General features: G+C 51.5%; 2 protein-coding genes across 5 annotated transcripts in view; one reads left to right on the top strand and one right to left on the bottom strand.

Moving 5' to 3' along the window:
* Zfyve27 (zinc finger FYVE-type containing 27) overlaps nt 1-1,885 on the top strand; it is a 23,432-nt gene extending 21,547 nt beyond the window's left edge. For all 4 annotated transcript variants that reach the window (XM_029472673.1, XM_021151604.2, XM_029472672.1 and 1 more), the window contains one exon: nt 528-1,885. In XM_029472673.1, the coding sequence (XP_029328533.1) occupies nt 528-592 (65 nt within the window). In that variant the 3' untranslated portion in view covers nt 593-1,885. The remainder of the gene's footprint in view (nt 1-527) is intronic.
* A 6,180-nt stretch (nt 1,886-8,065) lies between these two features.
* Sfrp5 (secreted frizzled related protein 5) lies at nt 8,066-12,336 on the bottom strand. The gene is made up of 3 exons (XM_021152410.1): nt 11,576-12,336; nt 9,870-9,947; nt 8,066-9,117 (listed from the first exon to the last, which is right to left on the bottom strand). Exons 1-3 carry the CDS (start codon nt 12,093-12,095, stop codon nt 8,771-8,773), a joined length of 945 nt encoding a protein of 314 aa, XP_021008069.1. The 5' UTR covers nt 12,096-12,336; the 3' UTR covers nt 8,066-8,770.
* Between the last annotated feature and the right edge of the window lie 9,699 nt (nt 12,337-22,035).

Genomic DNA, 22,035 nt, shown 5'->3' on the forward strand with positions numbered 1-22,035 from the left:
GTGCACATACAGGAGCATGGGCGTGCACATACAGGAGCATGAGTGTGCACATACAGGAGCATGGATGTGTATTTGTGCTTTTGATAACTGCGGTGATAACTTCCTGCCCTGTGATGTGCTGCAGTGTGGGGCAAGGCTTTTTTCTGCCAATCTTACAAGTAGCACATGCTTGCTAACTATAAAGTTTTGAGGTTATTATAAAGAAGAAAGGAAGAGAAAAATGATCCTGTAATCTTACCACCCAGAGATTTTTAACCACTGTTAAAACGTTTAGGGAAAATTTCCTCTGGTATTTTATTTTGTTGATGCCAGAAGAATTTCCAATGCATAGAACACCTGGGAGAGGCCTGCTGTTGGCGTCAGAGCCACAGTTCCCCAGCGTGTCTGAGGGAGGGAGCTGGGTCAGGGAGGGTGTGGGCCGGGCCGTGGGTGGTCTGTCTCAGGACTGGGGAGGCTAATTCAGTACTTGGCACCTTGAGCCTTAAGGGTACAAAGAACTGTCTCACCGAGTTTTTCTTTCTTTCCAGCTCCTGAAGCCCAGAGAGAGACTGTGTGTGTGTGCGCCTCCTGCAATCAGACCCTGAGCAAATGAGGAGAGAAGCCAGGCTCCAACTGTCCTGGGGCCAGCAGTGACCCTACTGTCCCAACTCTGGGCCTCTGAGGCCTGTGCTGGGCAAATGTAACCTGACAGCTAGGTCCTTCCTGCCCTTCTCCTGCTGCCTCCAGCTGGGCTGGTGATGCTCTAAGGCCCAGGGGGAGAGGAGCCCCTTGGGTCCTGGCTCTTGGTTCTGCTCTATCCTATACCCTGTTAACTCAGGGCTAGCGAGGGAGTGTCCACCAGAGGGCAGAATTGAGCACAGCCTGCTCTCATCTGGGCTCTGGTCGTCAAGGTCAGGCTGGCTAGACCTTAGGATCCAAGAGACTTGAGGTTGGAAAAGAGGTTCTTCCCTGTTGGGTACTTGGCAGTCTCTCAGCCCCAGAGAGCCTGCGAGGGGACTTAGAGCGCCATGGCCTGCCTGCCTTTGCCTTTTGAATAGCCTCAGGACTGGCGTTCCCAGGAGCCCAGAGGAGAGGGGATGTGAGGGCGCTGCTTAAGTCCTTCAGTGTCAAGTGGATGGCAGGATGGGGAAGCTCTGCCTACAGAATCTTAATTCCCATGGTTCTCTGGTGTCCTCATCCCTGCTGGGTGGCTACAGGACCCTCACATCACTCCTCCATCCTGCTCTGAGTCTAGGGCACCCCACCTTTCTCCCACTGCCACATATCTCTAACCCTTATCTCATGGAGCATGTGGCCAGGTGAGTGGAGCAGAGAGACTGAAGGAAAGCCTTTGAGGTCCAGGGAAGTGTAGGACTGCCCGGATTTCAGGGCTGTTCCTGGAGTAGAGATTGCATTGTAGGATAGGGTTGGTCACATGGCCGGTTTTATGTTCCATCTGACTTGCCAAGGGGATGCTGCGCCTTTTCTTAAGCCATGAGCTGGCTCAGGCCCCCTCCCCTAGAGCTTTTTCAGAGTATTTATTTATTTATTTCATGGTTCCTGAGAGCATGCAGCACAGGGTAGGATGAAGAAGACGAGGGGCTTCTGCCTGAGACCCTTCCACAGTCATGGACTGCCCTTGGAGCTGATCTTCAGGAACTGTTTCTGCTGCCCAGTCATGGGCGTGGTGCCCACACCTGAACCATCTGAAGTCCTCCTTGCTGATAGGCCACACACACAGCAGTAGAGCACTGAGGGTTTGGCAGTGGGGACCAAGCAGTTGAGGTGTACTCTTTTGTCCTGATGAGAGATGCTCACCTCTGCGTATTTATACTGTAGAGCAGTAGACAGGAACTCTGTGGAGAATTGTCAATAAAAGGCCCCATGCTTATGGTTTTGCCAGGTCTCCTAGTGCTATTCAGGTCTTTCATGTTGCCCAGGGTGGGCTGTGGGTGGGCTTTGCACACCTCCTGTGGCAGTGCGTGAACCAGCCAGGCCCAGTGGAAAACTGTGCCTTATCAACAGGAGGGGTGGGCTTTGTCTTGTGACCAGACCCAGGGTCTTGGATTGAGGTTGGGACCAGAACTTAACTATAAATAATGCAGGCTTCAGAATGGAAAGGTTTTAGCTAATCCTCTGGGAAAGACAGAAAGGCCAGCGCTGCAGGAGGCTGAGAACTGGTAAGCAGGTTCCTGGAGGGGTGAGGTGCAAGTTGGCCCTGTGATCAGGCTAGGCTGGAGCACCAAGCTCATGAGGTAGGCTGCACATGATAAGGCCAGCAGTGCACAGCAGCAGCACTGTGAGCCAGCTCTGGGCTCAGCCCCACCTACCATGGACCCTGTAGCCTTTAGAAAGAATGCACATCTGTCCTGTGTTCTTACAGCAAAAGGCACCTACTGCTGCCTCCTCCTCCTCCTCCTCTTCCTCCTCTTCCACCTCCTCCTCCTTCAACAAAGAATGATTTAACTTTTCATTTTTTAAGGTATCAGGGAGAGTCCAGAATATAGTTTGAAACAGTTGATGCCATCTTATTGAAAGGTGACTGTGTAGCCGGGCATGGTGGCACACGCCTTTAATCCCAGCACTCGGGAGGCAGAGGCAGGTGGATTTCTGAGTTCGAGGCCAGCCTGGTCTACAGAGTGAGTTCCAGGACAGCCAGGGCTATACAGAGAAACCCTGTCTTGAAAAACCGAAAAACAAAACAAAACGAAAGGTGACTGTCACTGCTCAGGAAGGCTGGCTGTAGGGCGTAGTCACAGATGTGAGACAGGGGACTTGCCTTTTTTGTTTCCTGGAGGTCCCTGTGAGAACAGGTGGGGAGGCTGTCTTCAGATGCAGGTTCCTCTTGAGAGAGCAGAGCTAACAGGGTTCAGCAAGGTTGGTGGTGGTGTCACCATGGAGCCTGTGGTACAGAGATCTCAATGTGGAATGACAGACAGCTTGCACGTTGTAGAATTGGATGTCTGTGTCAAAATACACCTGCCAATTTCCTGGGTACCCAGGAACAGAGACAGAGAGCCAGGTTGTGTTAGAGTCCTGGCACGTGGCAGGGCAGGTTTGGAACTCTGGCATCTAGCCTGACCTGGGCTCAGGTCTGTTGAGTCTTTTGTGGTCTAGTATGTGGATGTCTTCAGAAGGTCTTGGCAGACCTGGAATAGGTGATGGTTTTGGGGTGTTTTCTGTAGCCCTTGGGGCTGAAGCCAAATGAATGTCCTTTTTCAGAGGTCTGTGTCTCTTCTCACAGCTGGCCCTGTTCACAGGTCGTCCTGCCAGTAGCTCATGTCTCACAGTGTCACAGTTTGTCTAGTTCATGGATATTCTAAATGGGTAAATAGAGGCACTGGGGTGGGGGGTGTTAAGTTACCCACCAAAGGTGGAGTGGGAATTGTGTTACAAGTGTTCATAGCAGCTACCGTCTAAGAAGCCTTGGGTAAAGGCCATGTTCTGGTCCCCACTCTCTAAGGAGCTGGCCACTGAGCTAACAGACTGGTCTGCCCCACCCCCACCCTCTCAGCACCATCCCCCTTCAGTCTCAACCAGAACAGAAGTGGCCTTGTGGCTGGAGCCCCCACCTTCCCCAGTTCCCAGTGACCCCACCTCCTGCCAGCAACACCCCGGCAGCACATTCCATTCTCTGGCACTGCTGGTGGCTGGGGATTCCGGGCTCCTTTGGCGGTGAGCCTTCTCTGGGGCTCCAGCAGAGGCTGTTTGGGCTGGGACACTAGGCTCCAGCCACACACATTCCAGCAACAAACACCCCCCACATTAGATTTCCCAAGGAGTGAACTTTAGCCAGGATTACAGATGGCTGCACAGTTGTGGGATGTGAGCTTGCTTTGTGCAGACCTGAGGCTGGATGCTAGTAGGGGTGAAAAGGAATGGGTGGGAGCGGCGGGCTTCTCTGCTGCTGCCTGGGCTCTTGTAGCATCACGGAAGCAGCTGAAGGCAGCCTTTGAGATTGCCTGTCCCCGTCCTATCTCACCTCTGTAGAAGGTGTAATCGTCCTCAGACTTTTAAGCTATAGGCTGTGGTTCCATGTGGTGTCCCGTAACTGCATGTGAGGATTGGGAAAAGTTTGGTGACAGTAAAAGGCTATCAGACACTGAGCAACTAAAAAACAATTCAAAACCAAACTTGAAAATCAGTTGGAGGTGTTTGTGGAGTCCTGTCCTGAGCACCGCAGTCTTGGTTCTGAACACACAACAGGCACCCTGTGCCCTCTGCCTCCTCTCCTGCCACACAGCCAGTGAACACTCCTTGAATCACACAGATGGGAGACCGCTGCATGTTGTGAACTGCAGTGTTTTTACTGTCTGTTCAGTTCCTGCTTTTATAGAACACAATGGCTTACAGAAAATAAGGACGTACTATTGCCCTACTTGCATGTAAATATCAAAAAAGTATGTCTTTGCATCACATTATGTTGGAATACTTGATTTTAAAAATTAATGTTTGTGGACTAGTGAGATGACTCATTAGGTAAGTCCTGGTCACATAGGCTGGATCCCTGAATTTGATCCCTGGAACCTGTGTTAAAAAGCCTGATGTGTTGCGTCTATAGTCTCAGTGTTCCTATAGCAAGATGGGAAGAGACAAGAGGATTGCCCTGGAGTGTGCAGGAGGCTGGCATAAGCCAGAGACTGCCTCAAGAAGATTGAAGGACAGAACCCACTTGGGCACTGTAGCACAAGTAATAATAAAAATTAAAAAAGAAGTGGAAATGGCTGACTTCAGTTTCATAAAAAATTTTTTTTCAGTGATCTTGACTTGGATCAGGGATCAGGATAGAATTTCAAACAATTTATGAAATGTCTCTAAACGTACTTCTGCCATTTTGTACTCTCTGTGTGTCTATATGCAGAATAGCATTCTTTATTTTTTTTTTATTTTAATTAAAATTTTTTTGAGACAGGGTTTCTCTGAGGAGCCCTAGCTGTCCTGGCACTCACTCTGTAGACCAGGCTGGCCTGGAACTCAGAAATCCGCCTGCCTCTGCCTCCCGAGTGCTGGGCATAAAGGTGTGCACCACCAGTGCATGCCACAGAACAGCATTCTCAGCACTGGAGATTATAAAATCAAAACTGATCATCTGTAAGAACTGAGTGCTGTGCATCCTACGCTATCAACCACTCAGCCAAGGTTTAATCCCTGTGTACATACAAACACATCTGTGCATTTCTGTGCAGGTTTGCTTTCATCCTTAAGTGGTGTGTGTATGCCCAAGGGTTATTTTGAAATAGATTTATGGCTAAATGTTTGATTTATATAATATATGGATTTTACGTATCTATGCCTGGAAGCAAGTAAGCGCTTCTTGGGTGGAAGGTTGTAAGTGGGCGGGGTTTAAGAAGCCCTGGGAGGTGGTTAAGAGTTTGGGGACAAATGGAGCATCACCATTTATGTTGTGCAGCTTGGTCAAGAACCTTAATGTCTTTGAGCTGTTACTAAAATGCACCTCCTCTGGCTCGGTGTGGTGACACACACCTTTAATCACAGCACTTAGGGGTAGAAGCAGGTGACTCTCTTGAGTTTTTAGCCATTCTGGTCTACATAGTGTGGTTAGCCACTTAGGGCTACACTGTGAGATCCTATCTCAAAATGGCAGCTGTAAAGCTTAAATTAGAATTCCAAAGTGCTTTTGAGTAGTGTCTGCTATTCGCCCTGGCATGGGTTTATATGCTACCTAGGGGCCTAATTCTGAAGCAAGCAAAACCCCAGATGTAGTCTCCATACTTCTGGCCTTTAGGTAAGACGTCCCTGCTTTTCCTTGCCCTCTTGTCAGCCATGTATCGCAGTTGAGTGAAGAATCAGTTGGGTATTTTGCTGGGTACCTACTGCGTGTGGGCATTGTTAGTGACAGTACAAATAACCACCATTGGCCATCTAAGCTCTGCATTATGTCCAGGTCCTTGTCGCACACTCGGCAGCACTGCCATGTACCCAGTGTCGCCTGGCTACTAATTCATAGGACCAGAGGCCAGAACTACACTGCCTCTTCTCACCCTCACCCCGAGTGTGAGGTCCCTTGCTCCCAAGTCACTCCTGTTTTGTATGAGAATTTTTTATGTTCAGGTGAAAACTTGATTTCCTCCGCTCTCTCGAAGGGAGGGGGTGGTCATGTGATTTAGTCCTGGCCTGGAGCTGGAATGGAAGCCGACCAGGTTGGCCTGCTGGCCTGCTGCTTGCCTGCTCAGGAGGGGTGGGGACTCCTGAGCTGTAGCTGTAGGCCTTGCTGTCAGGAATTGGGAAGAGGTACTGTCTTGTAATGACAAGAACTGCAGACATCTGGAGCCTGGGGCATCCCCAACACATAGCTGCCTACCTCTAGACCTTTCGTGTGGAGAGGTTCCATGTACCATGGGATGCAGTTCCACTCCTGTGATCAGAGGTCAGCCTTCACTGGTTTCTTGAGTCCAGGTGTGGGCTTTTGTCAACTGGGAAGGAACTCGGTATGACCAGCAGGACTAGCTAAAGAAAGACTGGCCCGGGGCCTTGCAGAGCCTCCCTGCTCTCTGGGAGAATTCCTCTCCATTCCAGAAGAGATTCTAGGCAGGCAGAGAACAGAAGTGGGGCATAGGGCCAGATCCCTTTTGGGGTGGTAAGAAGTGCCCTCTTGGGCTCTCCCAAACGGTAGGCTACAGAAGCCCTCTCCCACCTCCACTCCCTGCCGCCAGCACCTGCCAGGCGAGCACTGGACTTGAGCCAGAGGTGCCCGGAGTCCTGTGTGCTTGGTGGAAAAATAATCTCTGTGCCTGGTGAACCAGAGAAGTGCCTGTCAATATTTGGTTAGAGCGGAGGCTGGGAGACAAGGCACAGATTCAGGGAGCCAGGCAGGCTGGGCAGGGTTTGGGCAGGCTGGGTGGCAACCACCTCCTCTGAATGAGCAGCAGAGGCCTGTGCTGCTTGGGCAGAGCCCACCTGACGGCCCAGAGGTGATTTATGGTTACGTGGTCAGGCCACCTGCTCGTGAGGCCTCCATGGAGGGCAGTTTAACTGGCCCGCTTTAGTCTTTGCTTGCTGTGCCCTTCCTGGCCATGCCACCACTTCTGTTTTGCCCAGGTGACATTTTTCCAGGGAGTACCCTTCCAGAGCTGGTGGCTCCTGTATTTTGGAGGAGTAGCAGGCCTTGACTTCTCTGCTGGCCAGGAAAAGCTCTCAGAGTGCCTGCTGCTTGACCTGTGGACATCTACCCGATCTTCTCACATCTGTGGACGGACCTCACCTCGTCTCCATAGTGAACTCTTTGCACATGCCTCTTCCCTCCAAGCCTTCTCCTGGCTCTGCACCTGTACCTCAAAGCTGCTGTGTGGACCCCAGCCTTCTCCCTCCCTGCTTCAGGTCTCTTTGTCCTAGTGATGGCTCCCAGAGCCTCCCTGCATGCCACTAGGTGGCAAAACACCGGGGTTCTGGTGCTTGGCAGAGGCCCTGTTTTCATTCCACAGGAGTGGGGCCCAGGATTTGTTAAAAGCTCTGTAGATGGGCTAAGGTTATGTGTTTAAAAAATGCAGATTCTCAGGTTTGACCCCCAGTAATATTCTAAAAATAACAAAGCAGTCTATTACAGCAAGGTTGAGTGTGAATTCCCAGGCAAGTACTCTGTCTCCCAATGGCAGACACTCCTAGCCCTCTTGAGATGTGTCTCTAACTAGCTCCTGGGTAACATGGCTGCTGCCGGCCCAGGAACATGCTTAGAGTGGCGTCCATATAAAGCAGCTGTCACCTTTATGTCAGGATTAGTGCCCAGGAGTATCTGGAAATCCCAGGAGAGAGGTGACATTGTCCCCGGCGATCTGGCCTACTTAGACCCTTCTGACCTGGAAATGCCCAGATGGGGACAGTGCATGACAGGGAGTCTTCTGACTACGGGAAAGGGTTGGAAACATGGCACTTCTGTGTCTTCTCAGGGACATCTCTGTTCCTAACTTAGTGGCTTGGAGGTGAGAGTGACACCTTGTATTCTTGGAGAACAGTTTTTCTTAGGCTTTCCAAGGAGATGAGTGGATCAAGTGTCAGTTCAGGGTCCATTTCTCAAAGCCATCTGAACCTTCCTACACTTCCGCCTCTTGAGAGCTACTGGATAAAGAAATTAATTGGTCCAAAGCAACTGTTGTTTTATTTAATTAAAAACTTTAAAAAAAATTAAGGACCAAACCTGTTGTCTAGAACCAGCGGCCCCACAGCAGTAGCAATAATTTATCGTCGTTGGGATACAGGGATTGAGGCGGCAGGGCAAGAGCCAGGGAGCAGGGCTGTGTGGCAGTGAACGCAGAAGCAGCTGAGCCTGCACTCCAGTCCAGCGTGGCTCCAGATGAGGAGTGGGCGTGGCTGGAAGACGCGGAGGCCTTGGCTCTTGCTCTTTGGAGGACTGTGATGACACACAAAGGGGGATGGGGGAGGAAAGCTGTTCCCTAAGTACGGATCCCGCTTAGGGATGAGACCCACAATCCTTTCTGGAAAGCCCCTCCCACGGCTGCGGGAGGCCCTGTATCCTGTATCCGTCGTCCTTCACATTTTCCTTCTCTGCCTGTACTTTCAGACACCAGGGCTTCCCCCAGAAGAGAAAGTCCTTCTACTGGGAGAGGGGGCGTCCCCGGGCAGGCCCCAGGATCCCAGAACCCTTCAGTCAAAGAGGGTAGCCCCATGCCTATGCTCTGGAGCCTGTGCAGTAGGTGCGTGAAGGCATCCTTCCTGGGGATGGGTCAGCCTGGGAGTGAGGGTGAGGCCAAGTGGGCGGGGACAGAGGGCGAGGCAAGGCACAGCTGGCTGGTTGGGGCAAGGAGCAGGGGGTCCTTCAGTGGGGTTCAGCTGCCCCATAGAAAAAAGGATAGTAGAGGGAACAGGGGTAGGAGAACATAAATTTGACCGCAAACTTCATCTCCTTATTCTTCTTGTCCCAGTGGTAGACGGCCGTGAGCAGCAGCTGGCCCTCTACTTTGCGGCCCATGACCAGGAAGCTGCCCGTCAGGTTGTCTAACTGCGGGCAAGGGCAGCTTGCCCCGTTCTTCATATGCAGGACCATCTTCTTGGTATCCTTGCGTTTTAAGGGGCCTGCCTTGAGCAGCTTCTTCTTCTTCTGGGCTCCAATCAACTTTCGGTCCCCGTTGTCTATCTTGATCTCCTTAATGCGCATCTTGACCACTGTGGCAAGGTGGGCAAAGGATGGTCAGAAGAGGGTCACATTTGCTTATGACAGCGGGAGCCCTAGTGTGACCACAGAGACCTAGGGACAGGAATCCTAGGGAGAGGGCCCTCTGGCTAGCTCCACCCTTCTTCCACAGCTAGCCTCCCCAACTCAAGAAGCCAGGGAAGAACTTTGCACACCCAGGGAAGGGAATTGTTCTAAAAACATCTTTTCTCCCCTTTGCCCCGCCTTTTGCACTATAGTGACATTTTCTTTCCTAAGAGGCTCCCAACATAAAGATTCCTCCAAAGCAAAGGTTTCGTCATTGCTCCTTTCCCTATTTTATAGACAGGGAGGCTAGGACACAAAACAGAACCAACTTTGCAAAGGTCACATGCAGAATTCCGTGGCCTACAGTGATCTTGGTCCTAACTGGCTTGGTTCAACTGTCCCAGGATAGAAGAGTCCAAGATGAAGCCGTGGGGAAAGCTAGTCATAAGCCACCCCAGCCAGAGGAACACTGGGGACTCAGTAGAAATACCAGGGATAGGAGACCTTACTTCTATTGCCAAATCCCGTGCCCTAGGAAGGCCCCATCCATCTCTTAGCAAGCTAAGCTTGCTCCCCCCTTAAAAAGATAGCCCAGCCATGGAAGCATCTCTGTGGGAAGTGACAAAACACAGCTGCAGTAGCGGTAGTCAGGTGGGGCTGGCTGGTTCTGAGCCAGGCTGCTGCGGGCACTGTCAGGGTCCTGTGATTCCACACTCACCAAAGTCACTGGAGCACATCTGTTCCATGAGGCCATCAGCGCTGTGCTCCATCTCACACTGGGCACAGATCTTGGTCACTGAAGAGAGAAAGCAGAGTGGTCTTAAACAGCAGGACAGAACAGGCTCCTCCCTTAGCCCCTCCTCACAGAAGCTGCTCTAATTCCCAAAGGGGAGGATGGCAATGACTGAGTGTGACAATTCAGGAGTTCATATAGTGCCGGGACAGTATGGTGAGGTAGGCTCTCTTCTGCAGCCATGACATACATTACGGTCTAAGTTTTATCCCATCTAGTGCTTGCGGTGAAACGGGCACTGCCTTTTCTACTTATCAGCAGAGGAAAACCAGGTGTAATGTGGTAGCCTAGTCAGCAGAGCTTAGGGCTCAGGACTGTGGCCCCTGCTCTATGACCAGGGTGGATATTGTTTGCAGGGACCAGGCACAAGCCAGCATTAACTTTCTCGAAGAAAGTCCAAATGACTCATTTTTATGTGAAACATTCTAATGTCATCTGTTGGCCACACACACTTTTCTACAGCCTGCCTTTGGGTTCTCTTGTGTGCTGGCCTCCAGGTGACAAGCCTCGCTGTGAGAAGGGGAGTCATGGGTAGCAAGGTAGGGCCAGGACAGGGTTCTGAGCCTGAGTTTGTCCTGCTGTTCATGTTTGGGCTCCAAAGAAACTATAAAAGGAACCTGGAGGATTCTGGAAACTGTGGATTTCTTGCTTAGCTGACTCTATTCCTGCCTGCCACTCTCAGCCTTCAAGATAGGGACTTTCCCCTCCCAGAATCCCTCAGAGAGGGAGAAGGAGAAGGTGGGAGCCTCCTAAGACCAAGCCGATTAACTTGAGAGGGGTTAGGGTGATACAAGGAGGAGCTCAGATGCTTTGGGAGGAGTGGTGGGGGCGGGGGGAGTGGAGATTTGAATGTTCCAGCTGTGGGGGCTCATGGGAGCTCTCACTATCCCAGTTAACAGGCAAAGGTTGCCTGCTGGGAGCTATGGGTGTGAATGTGGGGGCGGGGGAGGTGCTAGGGGCCCAGGCCAGTTTGGAAGAGGACAGGCATTCTTGGAGAAAGGAGGAGGGGGTGTGGCCCCCAGATATGGGACAGCTTTGAGGACCTGCACAATGAAAAGGAAGCTGAATCAGAAATCAGGTCTAATGGCAGTATAACGTGCCAGTGGGAAGCAGGGCTTGGGAGCTCAAGAAGCTGGACTTCACTGCTGGGCAAAGAAGGTGCAGAAAAGTTAAGTACCCAAAAGCCTAGGAATTGGGAGGAGAGGAAGTTAGGGTTACAGGCGTAGAAACGAGGGCCCTCAGGACTTCCCTAACCACCCGCCTCTTCTCAAAGTTCCCTAGGTCAGGGAAGGAGTAGCGCTTGTCTGGGTGTTCAGGTCAAAGAAATTGCCTAGCGACCCCAAGCATCCTTGAGATGAGGAAAGGAATACGGCATTTATGAGGGACGTCTCCAGGGCATCCAGGGATTCCGCAGCTCGGAAAACCGAGCGTGCTGTGAGTTGCACAAGGTACAGGTCGGAGTGGGGAGAGACTCAGTGAGAATACCCAGAGCCTCGGGTAGGAAAAAAAGGAGACAGTGCCTGGGCGCTGGATGTATGCACTGTGTATAGGGGTTTGACACCTATCGGGGAGTACAGATGAGGGTTTGGGGAGAGGATCAGTCCGAGGTGCTCTGGGCGCAAAGGCGCTACCTGGAGGCGCGGTGGCAGGCAGGTGCCCGAACTGTACCGCGATGCAGAGGTCGTTGTCCAGGGGGAACTTGTGGCAGTGCAGCATCTCCGGCCAAGGGAAGCCGTAGGCCTCCATGAGCGGCGCGCAGCCGGCGCGCACGGCTTCGCACAGCGAGCGGCAGGGGTAGATGGGTCGGTCCAGGCAGACGGGAGCGAAGAGTGAGCAGAGGAAGACCTGGGTGTCCGAGTGGCAGCGTTTGGCCAGCAGTGGCAGCCAGCTGCTTGCCTGCTGCTTCACCTCGGCCAGGCTCTCGTGCTCCAGCAGGTTGGGCAGCCGCATGCGCTTGTAGCCCACCGTGTGACAGAGCGGCAGATCGGCGGGGATGTCGAGGCACTGCGGTGGCTTGGAGTAGGAGCGGCCGTGTAGCGGCTCGGCCTGCCAACCGTAGTAGTCGTACTCCTGGCCGTGTGCCGGCGCCCCATGCAGCGCCCCGAGCAGCAGCGCCAGTGCGGCCGTCCGTGCGCTCCCGGCCACCCACATGGCTGGATGTTGCGGCCTGCCCCGATGGCTCGGTGCTCGGCGCCCCGCTGCCCGGCGTGCGCCCCGGCTGGGATGCTCCCTGAAGTCGGCCGCTACTCGGGTCGTTCAAGTAGGTGGCAGCCTCTGCTCCGCTCCGCTGCCGGAGTGATCCAGGCGCCTCCCACCACGGGGCTCCAGCCCAGGCTTCGCCGTTCCCTAGCCAATCTGCAGCCGCTGGTCCCCCTCACCTCCCAACCCCGCCCCGGGTTGGCGGACCTGGGAGGAAACCCGAGTCTTTCCCGCCCGGCTCGGGTCCCGCCTCGCCTCGCGACCCTGACCCGTCAACTATTCCGCTGCCTAGACCTCTCCTTGTGCCTTTTCCTGGGGGCTCAGCATTTTCTTCACCCTTGCCCTCTGCTCCGTCTTCTTATCTCTCTCCACCACAGTCTCTCTCCTGTTCCTTTTCTCACTCACTTCACCTGCTTATCTCTGCGCCTCGGCCTTTCTCTGTTCGGCTCTGGTTTCCCTTCTCCAACACCTCCATTGCTCTTCTCAGATAATGGAGTCTCTTGACCATCCACGCCCTCCTGGCCAGGCAAGCAGAGCTTCACCCTGAGGTCTTTAAGTATGCCCTGAGGTTCTGCCCAATGCCAGGCACTTGGCAGCCCTCTGGGGATAGCAGATGGCTAAGACAAATCCGTGGCACCCGAGGGGGCGGGGTGAAGGGAATTTTGGCTTGTATTTAATGAATTCCTACTAAGTGCCATGCATAATGTGCACCACTGAACGATCTTATAAACATCTGTTTATGTTTTTGTTTTTGAGACGGGGCTTCTCGGTGTAACAGCCCTGGCTGTCCTGGAACTCAATTTGTAGACCAGGCTGGACTCGAACTCACAGAGATTCTCCTGCCTCTGCCTCCCGAGTGCTAAGATTAAAGGCATGCACACCCCGCCTGGCTATCCACGCCCTTTTCTAATGAAAGCTCGCACCCAATAGGTGCTAGCTGTGCTTGGAGACTGTCCTAGGCGCATTTCAAAACCTACCTCATGGGATTTTCACAGTGATGCCCTAAGGAGGGTAGGAACCATTTATTATCACTACTTTACAGATAAAGATGCTGAAGCTGAGGTCAGGTGAGGATTCGAAGTGGCTATTGGATACAGGTAGTGCGGTTCCAGAGTCAGAGCACACATCAACACCTGAAGGTCTGGATTCCGAGGATTTGGAGAAGTGGGGTTAACTGTCCCGGGGTCATGCGCTAAGGAGGGCAGGATCTGATTCAGGCGGTAGGCTCCAAAGGGCAGAGTCATTATTGCTGGGCAAGATAGAGTCCAGCCTGGGCAGGAAACACTGTGGGTGTAAGGAGAACTGCTTCTGTCCTCCAAGCAGACATCAGAAAGGTGACTTCCAGGATCCCATGCTTAGTGTCTGTCTGGGTTTTGTCTTCCTTGACTTTTCTGTGAGAGGAACTGGGACAGAGGTTTGTGGAAGGAGGCTCTTGTTGGTTTCACCAGACCTCTGGCTTCCTCTCCAGGGACGAGCTTCCAAAGGGCTGGGGGTGGGAAAGTGGGGTGTATGTGAGGGGGGTAGGGATTGAGGCGGTAGGGACTGGCTCCACTTTGAATAAGGAGTGTTTCTCCCCAATTCTCCTTCCTTCTTCTCTCTGCTCCTCAATATATCCAGGGCTCTTGGCTTCTAACCGACCTGCTCATGTAGGGGAGAGAGGTGGACCCACACTATAGTATCCACTCCACACATAGAGGACACTTGCCACATGCTGATATATATGAGGTACAAAGGCTTTGTCCTTCATGTAGCTGGTGGGGCTGTGAGGACAGCAGGCAGAGCAGAGGAAGCAGGCAGTCCAGGGTGGGATGGGATGCCTCTGATGTCCTGGTTGACATAGTTGAGTCCATGTATAAGCCAGCTGGGGCCTTTCCTTTATGTGTAGCATCAAGAGTCTCTGCAGATGGGCAAAAGGTTGATCCCACAGAGAGAAGCAGGGTGCAGTAGTAATGGGAAAGGATGCTGTCTGCAAGTGAAAACCAGGTTCAAATTCTGCCCCCTCCTTCCCAACTACTTGCGTAGCCTCTGGCAAGTAGGAGCAATCCTGACCCTCAGTCTCCTTCTTTATAAAGTGGGACTTCCACTGAAGTGGTTGTGATGGGCAAAGATGAATGGAAAGGCCTTGTGCAGCACCCACGTGTAAAGGACACTGGGAAATGTCAGATGCTCACAGGGACGAGGCTTTTGGGTGAATGTACATTAGGTGTCCTGAACATCCCCCCAAGACGCCTTGGACAGGACTCTGAGCTCCAGGGAGAATGGCACTGTTCTCTGTAATTCACTCCCTGCCTCATCTCTGGGCTTGGCCATCTTGTATGCTGTCTGGGAGGTGTGGCTCTGTGCCACACCCACTCCAGTTGCAGCAGCTCTGGACACTTACAGGAGCCTTGGACCTCCCAGGTGGTTGTGTAAGGTGTTGGGTCCTGGGCCAGCTGGTTTGGCTGGGCCATTCTTGGCATTGCTATGGGTGACCTGGACAGAGCTGGGCATTGTTCCTGTGGCTGGTTATGTAAGGCCAGCACATGGCTAGAAATCAAGCCTGTCTGGGCCTGGAAGCTTGGGCTCTGAAGGACAGTGGGGCTGAGCTGGGAGGATGATGAGCCTTCGTTACCTGTCAACTCTGATGTGGGGAGGCTGAGGCTCCCCAATATTGATGGGAGCAAGGGGAAGAGCCCTTTATAAGGCATGAAGCCAGAGTGCACTCTGCTGCTCAGGCAGTGCCCTTCTGTGGTCAGCCCTCCCCCTGGGTCTCCGGCTGAGCTACTTTCTGATGTGGTGTTGATTTTTGATGAGGTGAACCCAGGGCCTAGGCAGCTGGGTTGAACACCTGGCGCACTTGGCATCTGTCCATCCTGGGATGTATGTAGTCTGTCCAGGTTCACGCTACTTCAACTGGTAGAGGAGATCATTTGTTCAATAGAGCAAAATTTTGCATAGCTATCTTTCCCATCGAAGATGCCTCTCCGATCAAACTTAATTATTTTCATAAACTCCTACTGCTTTCTACATTTTTATTGCGTTCCCCCCCCCCAATGGATCTCAAAATCTCAAACCTTTCCAGAGGGTGTACAGAGTCAAACTTACGCGTAATTTAAAAGTCAATTTAAAGAGCAAGATAAATCAATTGATTTCAAGGCAGTGGGGTAAGGCAAGTTTATTAATAGACTTCAGATTACATATTATTATAATGAACATATAGGCCATATGTCGTTTTTGGGGTGCTATCAAAGAAGATATCCGTAATTATCTGCAAAGGCCATTAAACCACTTCTTCCTTTTCCACTACATTTCTGCGTGAGGCCAGATTTTCATCATACTGTTCAACCAAAGCACATGTGGTAACAAATTGAACACAGAAGCAGACAGAAGAGCCCAGCTGGCCTCTATTAGCCTGCACACTGAGGGGATTTACGGACCGTAAAGCAACGGCATTGTGGATTTTACTTCTCATTTTGAAAAAAGCATAATTATTTTTGCGACGTTTGTTTATATTTACATACAATGATTTATTAACGGAATTCATGGTTTTTTTCTCCTATTTTAAATTTCAAATGCAGCAAATGATAGCAACAGGGACAAAATCACTCTTCAGGATTCTAAATTAAATGAGTGAATGATTGGTAACGGAGACAAGGGCTCATAGGTGCCAGGCTGGCCTTGAACTGGCCACATAGCTGAAGAAGAGGTAGAATTTTTCACTTTCTTGCTACCATGTCTTAAATGATGAATTTACAGGGATACGCTGTGATCCCCAGTTTGGGATTCTGAACGTATGTACCTTGAGGGGTTCAGAGAGAACACTGTTTAAGATCTGCTGGTCTAGTTATCCTGCCAGCCTCTAAGAGAGTTGTCTAAAATTCTGCTTGTAATGTTTATCTTTCTGTCTATGTAGCTGATCTCATCTTGCTTGACACACTTTGAGGCTATGTTGTCAGGAGCACAAAACTTCATGATTGTTGGGGGTCCTCTTGGTATCCTCTTGGTATACTCCTGTTTGGAGTATTCTACTCGGTTACTTGTTTGTTTGTTTGTTTGTTTGTTTTTTGAGACACAGTTTCTCTGTGTGGCCCTGGCTGGCCTTGAACTCAGAGATCTGCCTGCCTCTGCCTCCAGAATGCCCCTGTTAGAGGTGTGCTGCTCCTTGCCAGAGCTGTTTGGTTCCTTTTAGTGTTTGAGGGGCTCTAGTTCTGTGAATCAGCACTCAGCTAGAACCTGAGCATGCTCTCTGTGTTTTACCAAGAGACAGACAAGACCGCCCGTCTATACTTTGCAACAAGTCCTGAAAAGAAGCAACCTTGGGCAGTGGGAGTGACCCCAGGTTGGGTCTGAGAGGTCTGAGTTACACATTTCCAATGTGCGAGCAAGACTTTCCCGTGCCCTGGGTCTCAGCTGCCTCTTGTGTGATGTGAGGGTGACCATTATCATTTTACTCTTTATGATTCACAGGGTGAGCTCAAAGGGCAAACGAGATAGTACAAATAAGAGCTTGGAAATTTACTTATTTTACCTAGGGGATAACTGCACCGTCCAGGAACTTTTTATGTGTACCAGGTTGGCCTCTCACTCAGAGATCTGCCTGCTGAGTGCTGAAACTAAAGACATGGACATTTTGATGGAGGAGAACTGGATATTGCCCTTTGCTTTTGAGGGGTCCGTCGGCCTCTGTCACCTCTTCCCTCTCCTGGCTGGGGGAGGTCCCAGGGGAGGCAAGACAGACTCTTGTTAGTATTTCAGAGTCTGCTGGGGTCACTGGCCTTTACAATCTCTCATTTCTGCCAGGACACTGTCTTCGTACAGTGGCTGCTCTGTGTGACCTAACAGAACCATTAGTGCTGTCGGAACCTTTCTGACTCCAGCTTCCCGCTCTTTTCTTACACTCCAGCCTTTCACCTCTGCCCACAGCAGAGCCAGCATCTGCCTGGAGGTTCAGAGCATCGGAGCATCGGAGCTGTGCAGGGCCCTCTGCAGAGCAGCCTTGGTTATCACTGGGCATGCACAGACCTGCTCGGGATCGCCGGGCATGCTAGTAGCTTTGAGGACTCGCACAGAGGAACTTAGGTCAGTGGTCCTGGAGGTGTATATAAGTCCTTCCTGCCACAAGTCTGGACATTGAAGCCTCTTCAGGTTCTTCTAGAGCCTATAAGGTTCAGGGAACTAAAGCAGAGACCGGGTTTGTCTTGGGCCTGGGTCTTGAATCAGCTCAAGATTTACCCATCTGAAGGGGGAACGCAAGAGGGTCAGCATGCTGGCATGCAGTGGGTGTGGCAGTGGTAGGCAGAGCTGTGGATGAAGAGAAGGCCAAATACACCCTCCTCTTCTCCCTGGGCCCCTAGCATACTGGGGAGTCCCCAGGATGTGGGACAGTCCTGGCCAGAAGCTTATCAGAGAGGCAACCAAATGTATTGCTGAAGAACATGCTCTCTGAGGCTGGAGTGAGTTCTAATTCATCAATGCCATGTGGGTGAGTTGCTTTCCACCCTCCCCTCTTGTTTCATTATCTGTAAATTGGGAATATTAATTCTTGATAGTATGATCAAGAAGGTCGCTTTAACTTTTTTTTTTGAAGATAATATCTCATGTATTTTTCAAACTCCTGATCCTTCTGTCTCTCCCTTCATGGTACTAGGGTTACAGGCATGTGTGGGGGCACTCAGTTTCTAGAGTTAATTTTAAATATTGCTTAGAACAGTGCACATAGTAGGAGCTGTCTGCACAACTGTTAGTTCATGTCGAACATTGGCACGCCAGTGGTGATCAACACCAAATCCTGTAGTTCTTGGTCCCTAAATTTCTCTTCTCTCCATCCATGTCTTCTCTCTTCCCTGTCTCCTTGCCTCCCCTCCCCTTTGGTCTCTTGAGCTCACTCCTGAGCACTGGGATTACAAGCGTGTGCCTTGTGCCTGGCCATGATCTTCTCTCTCCTCCCATCATGCCCTGCTTCCTCTCAGCCTCACCATGTTCCAACAGCTGGAGTGGAAACAGTTCGGTTCAAGACCTTCCGTAGTCTCCCTCGCTTCTGGGATAATGGCTCTGGTTTGGCCAGCTCTCCTTGTGGGGTTCTCTAGAATCCTGCGACACACTTTGCAGTGGTCGCTCCTTCAATGGCCTGGTCATTATGTGATTGTATTTTTTCCCCCTTACTTTCTGGCAAATCTGGAGGAGAATAGAGAGGGCATTAGAGCCCCTGTAGCTGGAGTTACAGGCAACATGGGTTCTTCTCATCGGCTGATCATGTAGATCTTTTACAAAATGTATTATTGGTTATTTGGTTAGGAGGGACATTATGGCTATTAGAGTGTTCTGTGGGATGGGGCTTAGCCTGGGAGCTTAGGGTCTTCAGGAGCAAGGCCTGCCCATTGGCGGGATTGCATGGTTGAGGCTTACGAGCCCCATTAACCTCGGAGGGTCTTGAACTGAACGGTTTGCACTCCAGCCAGTGGAATACAGTAAGACTGAGAGGAAGCAGGGCATGGTGGGAAGGGAGAGAAGAGATCGTGGCCAGGCACAGGGCACAGGCTTGTAACCCCAGCATTTTGGGTGATGTGACCCAAGGGGATCAAGCTTGGGTCCTCTGCATGAGAAATGTGTATGCTTAACCACTGAGCCATCGCTCCCATCTCACTGCTCCCTCTCTTGGATGCAGTTTAGAGGTGATGAGGCACCTGGTGTTGTGCTCTGTGCTTTCCTGTGTGCCATCTCATTGAATTATCCCAATAGCACCGCAAGAGAAGCATTGTCCCCGTTTTATGTGAAGAAACAAACTCAGAGAAGGCAAGTAACATTCCCAGAGTCGCACAGCTGAGAAAGGTATCAGGACTCAGATCCATGGTTTTCGTTTATGGTTGCATGGGAGAACTTACCGGGGGATGAAGAATTCTGAGTCCAAAGGGGCCTGAGGAAGCAGACCCTTCAAGGAGACCCAACCCACTATAGCGGAGGCAGGCCAGCTCTCTGATTTCAACAACACACACTCTAGAAGGCAGAAGGCCATCGATGAACAAATACATGGACCTGTGGTTGTTATGAAAGAGGACTTTCTAAGGGAGAGGTACTCTGAGCCACCTCTGTGGGGAGGGGAGAAACTCTCTTCCCTTAGGCTTTGTTTCTGCTGCTTTCAGGCTGTGGGAATTTGGACACAACCCAATTCCTTGTGCTTGGTTTCCCTATCAGAAAAGCGGATGGGGAGGGTTACGTAGAAGATTGCTCAGGTGTTAGGTGCAAAGGGTTCTGTGCAGTCACAAGCCTCAGAACGGATTGCTAGGCTTGAAAGTACAAGGCCCCCTTTCTATCCCTAAACACAGTGATGTGGGCTGCTGGGGCTCCCCACATTTAGAAACTGTTGCAGCTGAGAGTAATCCTCAACTGTGCCCTGACCACCAGCGGCTGTGGACACGGTTCTGGAAAGCTATCAACCATTCCCCACGACTCCCCAAATCGGCACAGACACAGAATGGCTCATTTGCTTGTAAATAAAACAGCGATTTCTGTGATTGGAGCTAAATGACATGCTCTCAGGGTCACAGCTCCTTCCCAGGCTCACAGAAATCAGCTGGCAGCCCTTGAGGCAGGACGGGGGAAGGGACCGGCTTCTCAGAGGACAGCAGGTCAGAGGCTCTGGGGGGGGGGCACTTTGTGCTCTTGGTGCAGGAGAAGGAAGTGAGCATCTTTGGGAGGGACCTAGGGGCAGGACCGGGGAGGGCAAACCCAGGGCATCAGTGTTTGGGGTTGGGACCAGCTGTTGGGGGAACCCTGGTCAGACAATGGCCTCATTAAGGAGAGGGTGCAGGCAGGCAGGAGCTGGGCATGGCTACAGCAAGAGGAGAATTTGAGGAACTGAACCTCTTCTTGCTAGGCCAGCCAATGGAGCAATTGTCCTCTGGTGGGAGGGAGCCGGAGGTCTGAGCCTGGGAATGGCTGGACAGTTGCCCTTGGGGGCAACTGAGGTAGTCCCGGCCCCTTTGCCCGGCTTACAATAACTCCTCCACTGGTTGCTGAGAACTTGGGCCTCAGAAGGGATTGCTAGGCTTGAAAGTCCAGGGTGTGGCTTCTCTTACAAGGCTCTTTGAAAAGGGATTCCCAATTCTTAATTGCCCCCTTCTGGGGAGCCATTCAGTTTAGGGTTGTCTCTGGCCTGGCTCACCAGGCTTCTCAGCTCTCCTGTGCAGCCCCACCCTGCTCCTCTGTGCTAGTGGGTCTGCTCGGTGGGTTTCAAGAGCTCCACCTGCTCTTGAGTTGAACTGACAGTGCTTCTCTGCCCGGTGAGCAGCTTGCTCCACCTGAGCTCCATCCATCAGCACGGCTGGTCCTCCACTTAAGCTGAGCAGGAGACTTCCTGTACAATACGTGACCAGACGTTTCTGGACTCAAATGCTGACAGAGCTCCCACTGAGATGTACCCAGAGCCCAAAGACAGAGGTGGCATGGTAGAGTTCAATAGAGAAGACAGGGGCAGGGAAGTTAGGGCTGGCACTGAGCCCCAAAGTTCCACCCAGCTGTGGATACTGCCTCGGGGGGACCCTTTACTAGAATACCTGATGGTTTTGGAAGCTTTTAACAGGTCAGACCTCTGTCGTGATGGGTCTGTGTTGGTTCTGATTGACAGATCTACAGATCTGCTGGAATTGGTCTGTCTGCATTGTAGCAAATCCTGGTTCTGACTCCTGGCTTTGGTTTTTGCTTCCTTCTGAGAGAGGAGGTGGGCAGCTAAAGTCTGAGGATTAGCTTCCTGCAGCTGGGAACTGTTGCTGGTTTAACATGGCTGATGCTGGCACCTATCACAGTAGAAGGGAGAGAGTCTTAAACGACACAGTAAAGCAGTTGCTGCACATAGAAATTGATCAGAACATACGTTTCCATACCTAGGTCACCTGCAGAGATCCCAGTTTGGTGTCTGTCACCAGGTGTTTGGATGTAGTAGACCTCGGATGGGGGGGTGGGGCATTGGTCTTGAAGGTGTTTTTGTGTGTATGTGTGTGGCAATGAAGGTGAACCCAGGGACCTCTATAAGCCAATGCTCCATTACTGAGCATTGACTACTCTATGTTCATGACTACTCTATGTTCATGTTCTATAGTTCATGACTACTCTACAAAGGCTGTGACTGGTCCTCCACTCTATCCTTCCCCTTCTGGCAGTTAGAGCCTCTCTTCCCATCTCCTGCTCACGGGGCTCCTTTGGGATAAAATAAGAATCCTCCTTTCTGGAAGGTCCACATAACCTGGCCCTCTCTCCTCTGCCCCTATCTCTTGTCTTTGGTGGTCTAGTTTTTCACAGCCCTCTTGTTGGCCCAGCCCCCAGCTCAGCGCTCTGACAGATGGCAGGGTCAGGGGACAGCGTGTGTCCTACATTAAGTGATCCATCATCCAAGTGTCTAGGCACACAGTGGGGGTGTTATCACCAACCCCCCTGTGCATAAGATGGGAAGACGGAGGTGAATCGGTCGCACAGTAGGGAGGTTCCGGATGGATGCCCCTCTACCATCCGTCTCTGTGGCTCTCTCTGTGGCTTCTCATACTCACCCTTCACTGGACCTGGCCAGCTTTATACGAACAGCATCACTGATGAGGACATTATAGGGGGTCCTGCTTCAGGAGAGAGTTCCATACGACAGCTACTAGGGTCCTGGTGAAGATAGCTCATCTTAATTAAGGATTTGGTAGTTACTGATATTGTCCTGTTCCATCATGACAGCACCAGGAGGTTTCTGTGAATGGTCCTTATTTGGAGATGAGGGCATTGAGGTTAAAGGTTAGCTTCCTCCCGTTCACCCAGGCACTGCGTGATGGAGAGGCCCAGAACAAAGCTCTGATTCTTTCTGCTCTGACACTCTGTCCTTTTCCACCACCCCATGAATCCAGTAGGCCAAAGTCAGGAAAGCTAAAAGAGCTGGAGT

Source organism: Mus caroli, chromosome 19 (genome assembly GCF_900094665.2).
Source record: "Mus caroli chromosome 19, CAROLI_EIJ_v1.1, whole genome shotgun sequence".
Classification (NCBI taxonomy): Eukaryota; Metazoa; Chordata; class Mammalia; order Rodentia; family Muridae; genus Mus; species Mus caroli.

Bases quoted from the DNA above. Each gene is read 5' to 3' on its own strand.
- Sfrp5 (XM_021152410.1), bottom strand. From the start codon at position 12,095: ATGTGGGTGGCCGGGAGCGCACGGACGGCCGCACTGGCGCTGCTGCTC. The intron at 9,948-11,575 runs GTAGCGCCTTTG...TTCTCTCTTCAG, and splicing joins GCCTGCCACCGCGCCTCCAG to TGACCAAGATCTGTGCCCAG. The intron at 9,118-9,869 runs GTGAGTGTGGAA...ACCTTGCCACAG, and splicing joins GATGTGCTCCAGTGACTTTG to TGGTCAAGATGCGCATTAAG.